Source organism: Nematolebias whitei, chromosome 1 (assembly GCF_014905685.2).
Source record: "Nematolebias whitei isolate Nwh7 chromosome 1, NemWhi1, whole genome shotgun sequence".
In the NCBI taxonomy this organism is placed as follows: Eukaryota; Metazoa; Chordata; class Actinopteri; order Cyprinodontiformes; family Rivulidae; genus Nematolebias; species Nematolebias whitei.
This window is the reverse complement of record NC_056498.1, coordinates 9,589,274-9,597,168: the sequence shown is the minus strand read 5'-3', so window position 1 is coordinate 9,597,168 and position 7,895 is coordinate 9,589,274. Positions and strand designations below refer to the sequence as shown.

Below are 7,895 nucleotides of genomic sequence, written 5' to 3'. Positions count from 1 at the left end.
TATATATATATATATATATATATATATATATATATATATATATATATGTAAACCAGCCAGGGAGGGAGGGAGCTAAACTTTCTAGTTTTTATTCTGCTTACAAAAACAGTTTAAATGGGGTGGCCAAATATCAATATACAGAGGCCAAGGCCCCCATTGGCCACCCCCTGGCTCCACCCTTGTACCTGGTGGTGGATAAAATTGCTCCCTCCACTCGCCAGGATCCGACACTACGCTGCCTCGGATGTTCATGATCATGTTCTATTTACCACCAGTCAAAAGGAAAAGGAGGCAGAAACTCTAAAAAGCAAACATTTTGAGCTGAATTTATATTATGAATAGGTTTTTACCTGGATAATTTGTTTAGAGCTTGATTTCTGCTGTAGAAAAAAAATGTATCTACACAAAATTACCGTTTTATTGAAAAGGTTCCTACAGTTGAAACTGGTTTATTCCTATGCTTTACAGGCACAATGGGTCACTGGCCAACGGAGACAAAGGTCGTAGGAGAAGCCGCCTTGCTCTTTACAAGAGACCTAAAGCCAACGGGGTCAAACCTGATGTCATCCATAATGTCTCCACACCTCTGGTGTCAAAGGTTGGAGTTCAGTTTTTACATTTTTTAACGACCTACTTTCTTGAATTTTTACTAGATTTAATCTTAAATTGTGCCTGAGTTATTGCTCACAACAGTAATGGTCATTTGCATGTTTGCTGATGAGAAATTAGTTTAAAAATATTTGGCAAAAGTTGCTTTTTTGAGACTAATTTATCTTTATACAATTTATTTATATAGCATATAAAAACAACAGAAGTAGACCAAAGTGCTTTAAAATTAAGTCAAATGAAAATGTTAAACAACAATAAGAACAGGAAACACACAGAATCTTGTGTCATTAAGGAAACACAAGCAAGTTCAACATAAAATACATAAAAACTATCGGCAGTTTCTTAAACTCTGCCTGAATCAAACTCCAGGTGAAAAAGATGGGTCTGGAGCCAAGATATAAAAGTCTCAGCAGACTCAATGGCCTTTAATGATCACGTCAAATGTCTCGCTGTTCTGAAGCAACAACTGTAAAAGCCCAGTCACCTCTGGACTGCAGTTTAGATTCAGGAACATCTAAAGAAACTGTTTGGTTGACCGGAGTGCTCCTCCCATAAGGATCCATAACAGAAACAAAAACAAAAAAAGGTTCAATCGTGTAGCACCTGTACCACGTCGCTAAAGAGTTAACCAGTGGGTTAGATTGAAACGTAGTACATTGGTCGGGGCCCTGGGAACGTTATTTTAAAGATAGCTGTACTAAGAGTTTACTGGGTGTTTATATTTAATTTAATGGAGGTGTCTCCATATAGCAGGGAATTATGACTTTACACTTTGTTTAACCCACTAAGAATTTTTTTCTGCTTCATACATAAAATAAAACAGAACAATGTTTTTTTTAATAACAAAAAATAAAGGTAAGGCTTTTCAAACATAAAATTCAACCCCAAAATAACCCGTTGCAGGCTTAAATCGATGATTACGTGCGTGGGAGCTAAAAACAAACAGCTTGTTCACTCACTGAGCAAATAAAATGAAAAGCACGAGCGTTGGTTTAGTTTTGTACTCACAAATCCTTCAGAGTTCAAGATTGGATCAGGACAGGTAGATGTGGAGATCCCTTTAATATGGCACTGAGTAAGGAAAGTAGGCAGGTGATGTCACACGAACACCAAGGTTCTTCCTGGCAGCAAACTCTATGGTGGAAACCCAGCAACTGAATTGGGAACTTCTACTCGTCCAGAAGGTCCAAAGATTAGCTCCTGGTCCACTTTCATATGCTTCTTAAAGTCCGTTACAGTCGGCACCTCTGCATTAACCGTTGAAATAGATAGCTTTACTCTGTTATTGTCCCACATTTGCGTCGCTCTGCTCTCTGAATTGTCTGGTTTTCACACTGACCCACGTTTCATGCAGCGTACCATTAATCGTGCCCACTCCCATCTGATTGGACAAAATAAAATGCTTAATCCAATACAAAACAAAACTGAATAAGACTGACACTTAGCACAACTCAGAGTAGGTTATAACCTGCCATGTGGCATTTACCCATCTGCACACTCCTCAAACATACTTATATGTAGCATACAAGGAATGTAGTAAAAATGACAACTACCTGTTTTAGTCTGCTTGAACTAGATTTTCTTGACCAGATATGAGCTGTTTTTAAAATGATAAATTTTTAAATGACAAGAGTTTTTATCTTTCATATTTATTCCACTTTTATCACTTAGACATTGTTTTTCAAACTTAAATGATATCACTATGAACTATTTTTTTCATTTACCTTTTATTTATACATGTAGTCTCATTGAGTCATGACAACTCATTTTCAAGAGACACCTGTTTTTGGGAGTAGATGGTGGGGGTTAAGGGCCTTGCTAAGTGGCCCAGAGTGGGACAAACGAGGGTGGAGTTAAAACTTTGTTTAATACTTAGTTTGTACTATATATCACAGTTCAAACTGGGCTACACGTGTCATTCTTTGTTTTTATCTACCTGGATGACTGAGCTTACAAACCTTTTTTTAATCCATAACAGAGTTAAAAACAAAAAGAACCTGAGGTCTGTGACTGTTGTATTAAACCACATTAGATAAGAAAAATAAGTCTTAGCAGCTTCAACAGCTCTGATTCGTTGATGAGCTGTCTTTAGGACATCCAGTGAAACTTCCATCCATCATCCATTATCTTTACCCATTTCTTCTTTTTCGGGTCATGGGGTTCACTGGTGCTCAATGTCCAGCTATCACTGTGCAAAAGGCGGGGTACACCCTGGACAGGTTTCCAGTCCATCACAGGGACACATAGAGACAAACGAGACAAAAAAAACATTCACTCTCTCACTCACACCTAGGGACAATTTAGAGTTACCAATCAGTCTAACATGCATGTTTTTGGTCTGTGGAAGGAAAATGAGGCATACTGAGGCCTCAGGATTCCATCGCTGCTCTTTGCAGATGTTGTGGTCCTATTGGCATCATCATGCCGTAAACTTCAGCTCTCACTGAAGCAGTTTGCAGCCGAGTGTGAAGCAGCTGGGATGAGAATCAGCACCTCCAAATCTGAGGCCATGGTCCTCAGTCGGAAAAGGGTGGATTGCTCCCTTTAGGTCGAGTATGAGGTTCTGCCTTAAGTGGAGGAGTTTAAGTATCTTAGGGTTTGGTTCATGAGTGAGGGAAGAATGGAGCGTGAGATTGACAGATGGATTGTTGCAGCATCTGCAGTATTGTGGACTCTGTACTGGTCCGTTGGGGTGAAGAGAGAGCTGAGCTGTAAGACAAAGCTCTCTGTTTACCGGTCAGTCTACGTTCCTACCCTCACCTATGGTCATGAACTCTGGGTAGTGACTGAAAGAATGAGATCGTGGATACAGGCGGTTGAAATGAGTTTCCTCCGCAGGGTAGCTGGACTCTCCCTTAGAGATAGGGTGAAAAGTTCAGTTATCCTGGAGAGACTCAGAGTAGAACCGCTGTTCCTCCACATCGAGAGGAGCCAGTTGAGGTGGTTCGAGCATCTGGTAAGGATGCTCCCTGGATGCCTCCCTAGGGAGGTGCTTCGGGCATGTCTGACCCTGGGGAAGACCCAGGACAGGCTGGAGTTACTGTCTCTCGGTTGGCCTGGGAACACCTTGGAGTCCTCCCAGAAGAGCTGGAAGAGGTGGCTGTGGAAAGAGATATCTGGACCTCCCTGCTCAAGCTGCTGTGCCTGCGACCCAACTTCAGAATAAGCGGAAGATAATGGATGGCTGGCTGGATAGATGGATGTTCAAAATGAAAAATTAATGAAAGACACTGATTAAAAATTGTCCTGATTGAAGTGTGACCTAACACTGAAAGTTAGGATTTAAAATGTTAAATTGATTGTTTTCTAAAACAGCATGTCTGTTAAATGTATGGCAGTATGATTTACAGTGCTGTGTAGAACAGTTTGTGCTCTGGATAGATTTTTCTGATGGCCTTGCTTTTAGCTCCTCACCATGTGACTAAAGATGTCTTCTTCATTGACAGGCTCTTAGCAACAAAAGCCAGCATAGCATCTCCTACACACTGTCTCGGAGCCACTCTGTCATCGTGGACTACACAAATGACATCAACACAGACATGTTTCAGGTTTGTGTCTGTATACACATGCACGCACATACATGTACTTTGAACATGTTGCTGTAGTTTTAGGCCTTGTCAACGGAAATGCTGTTTTCCTAAAACAATCATTATACAGTGTTCCCTCGTGTTATATATGAAGCCATTATAAACTCTTCCCACACTCTTGCAATATTCTAAACAATGTTTCTAAACTCTATACACTCTAAAAGAGTACAGAATGTCATGATCACAGCTCTCTGCCTCCTGTTTCACTTTGCCACTTGTAAGCACTTTTGACCACGCCTACTTCTCAGGTGCAAAATGAAGAATGTATATGGGATTTATATATATATATATATATATATATATATATATATATATATATACAGGCTACAGGTGTATAAATATATACATATATATATATATTTTCTCAAAAAATTAGCATATTGTAATAAAGGTCATTATTTTCCATAATGTAATGATAAAAATGAAACTTTCATATATTTCAGATTCATTGCACACCAACTGAAATATTTCAGGTCTTTAATTGTTTTAATACTGATGATTATGGCATACAGCTCATGAAAACCCAAAATGCCTGTCCCAAAAAATTAGCATATTTCATCCCCCCAATGAAAGACAAGTGTTTTTAATACAAAAAACACCAACCTTCAAATAATCATGTTCAGTTATGCACTCAATACTTGGTCGGGAATCTTTTTGCATGAATGACTGCTTCAGTGCGGCGTGGCATGGAGGCAATCAGCTTGTGGCACTGCTGAGGTGTTATGGAGGCCCAGGATGCTTCGATAGCGGCCTTAAGCTCATCCAGAGTGTTGGGTCTTGCATCTCTCAACTTTCTCTTCACAATATCCCACAGGTTCTCTATGGGGTTCAGGTCAGGAGAGTTGGCAGGCCAATTGAGCACAGTAATACCATGGTCAGTAAACCATTTACCAGTGGTTTTGGCACTGTGAGCAGGTGCCAGGTCGTGCTGAAAAATGAAATTTTCATCTCCATAAAGCTTTTCAGCAGATGGAAGCATGAAGTGCTCCAAAATCTCCTGATAGCTAGCTGCATTGACCCTGCCCTTGATTAAACACAGTGGACCAACACCAGCAGATGACATGACACCCCAGTGACTGTGGAAACTTGACACTGGACCTCAAGCAATGTGAATTCTGTGTCTCCTCTCTTCCTCCAGACTCTGGGACCTTGATTTCCAAAGGAAATGCAAAATTTACTGTAATCAGAGAACATAACTTTGGACCACTCAGCAGCAGTCCCAGGCGAGATGCTTCTGACGCAGTCTCTTGTTCAAGAGTGGCTTGACCTGGGGAATGCGGCACCTGTAGCCCATTTCCTGCACACGCCTGTGCACGGTGGCTCTGGATGTTTCTACTCCAGACTCAGTCCACTGCTTCCGCAGGTCCCCCAAGGTCTGGAATCGGCCCTTCTCCACAATCCTCCTCAGGGTCCGGTCACCTCTTCTCGTTGTGCAGCGTTTTCTGCCACACTTTTCCCTTCCCACAGACTTCCCACTGAGGTGCCTTGATACAGCACTCTGGGAACAGCCTATTAGTTCAGCAATTTCTTTCTGTGTCTTACCCTCTTGCTTGAGGGTGTCAATGATGGCCTTCTGGACAGCAGTCAGGTCGGCAGTCTTACCCATGATTGCGGTTTTGAGTAATGAACAAGGCTGGGAGTTTTTAAAAGCCTCAGGAATCTTTTGCAGGTGTTTAGAGTTACATCGTTGATTCAGATGGTTAGGTTAATAGCTTGTTTAGAGAACCTTTTCATGATATGCTAATTTTTTGAGACAGGCATTTTGGGTTTTCATGAGCTGTATGCCATAATCATCAATATTAAAACAATTAAAGACCTGAAATATTTCAGTTGGTGTGCAATGAATCTGAAATATATGAAAGTTTCATTTTTATCATTACATTATGGAAAATAATAACCTTTATCACAATATGCTAATTTTTTGAGAAGGACCTGTATATATATATGTATGTGTGTATGTATATACAAACCGGATTCCAAAAAGGTTGGGACACTAAACAAATTGTGAATAAAAACTGAATGCAATGATGTGGAGATGGCAAATGTCAATATTTTATTCGTAATATAACAGATGACAGATCAAAATTTTAATCTGAGTAAATATAACATTTTAAAGGAAAAATATGTTGATTCAAAATTTCACAGTGTCAACAAATCCCAAAAAAGTTGGGACAAGTAGCAATAAGTGGCTGGAAAAAGGAAATTGAGCATATAACGAACAGCTGGAAGACCAATTAACACTAATTAGGTCAGTTGACAACATGATTGGGTATAAAAAGAGCTTCTCAGAGTGTCAGTGTCTCACAGAAGCCAAGATGGTAAGAGGATCACCAATTCCACCATTGTTGCGCCGAAAGATAGTTCCAGAATGGTGTTACCCAATGTAAAATAGCAAAGACTTTTAAGTTATCATCATCAACCGTGCATAACATCATCAAAAGATTCAGAGAATCTGGAACAATAGCTGTGCGTAAGGGTCAAGGCCGTAAAACTCTACTGGATGCTCGTGATCTCCGTGCCCTTAAACGTCACTGCACCTCAAACAGGAATGCCACTGTCAAGGAAATAACAGAATGGGCTCAGGAATACTTCCAGAAAGCATTGTCAGTGAACACAATCCACCGTGCCATCCGCCGTTGCCAGCTGAAACTACAGTGCAAAGAGGAAGCCTTTTCCAAGCAAGGTCCACAAGCTCAGACGTTTGCACTGGGCCAGGGGTCATTTAAAATGGAGTGTGGCAAAATGGAAGACAGTTCTGTGGTCAGATGAGTCACGATTTGAAGTTCTTTATGAAACACTGGGACGCCATGTCATCCGGACCAGAGAGGACAAGGATAGCCCAAGTTGTTATCAACGCTCCGTTCAGAAGCCTGCGTCACTGATGGTATGGGGTTGCATGAGCGCTTGTGGCATGGGCAGCTTGCATGTCTGGAAAGGCACCATTAATGCAGAGAACTATGTTCAGGTTCTAGAACAACATATACTCCCATCTAGACGTCATCTCTTTCAGGGAAGACCCTGCATTTTTCAACACGATAATGCCAGACCACATTCTGCAGCAATCACAACATCATGGCTACGTAGGAGAAGGATCCGGGTACTGAAATGGCCAGCCTGCAGTCCAGATTCTTCACCTAAAGAGAACATTTGGCGCATCATAAAGAGGAAGGTGCGACAAAGAAGGCCCAAGACGATTGAACAGTTAGAGGCCTGTATTAGACATGAATGGGAGAGCATTCCTATTTCTAAACTTGAGAAACTGGTCTCCTCTGTCCCCAGACGTCTCTTGAGTGTTGTAAAAAGGGGGGATGCCACACAGTGGTAAAAATACACTTTTCCCAACTTTTTTGGAATTTGTTGATGCCATGAAATTTGGAAACAACAGATTTTTCCCTTAAAATGATACATTCTCTCAGTTTAAACTTTTGATCTGTGATTTGTGTTCTATTCTGAATAAAATATTAGATGTTGGCACCTCCACATCATTGCATTCAGTTTTTATTCACGATTTGTTTAGTGTCCCAACTTTTTTGGAATCCAGTTTGTGTATAAATATATATATATATTTATGTATGTTATCTTCTGTCACTGTTTCTGACACTGTTCCTCACTGTACCTCACACTGTGCCTCGCACTGTTCCTCACACTGTGTCTCGCACTGTTCCTCGCACTATTCGTCACACTGTTCCTCACACTGTT

General features: G+C 40.8%; 1 protein-coding gene across 1 annotated transcript in view; it reads left to right on the top strand.

Annotated features, from left to right (window-relative positions):
* peli3 (pellino E3 ubiquitin protein ligase family member 3) overlaps positions 1-7,895 on the top strand; it is a 46,873-nt gene that overhangs the window by 23,969 nt on the left and 15,009 nt on the right. Inside the window, exons 3-4 of the mRNA XM_037682308.1 lie at positions 469-598; positions 4,056-4,157. Of these exons, the coding sequence (XP_037538236.1) occupies positions 469-598; positions 4,056-4,157 (232 nt within the window). The remainder of the gene's footprint in view (positions 1-468; positions 599-4,055; positions 4,158-7,895) is intronic.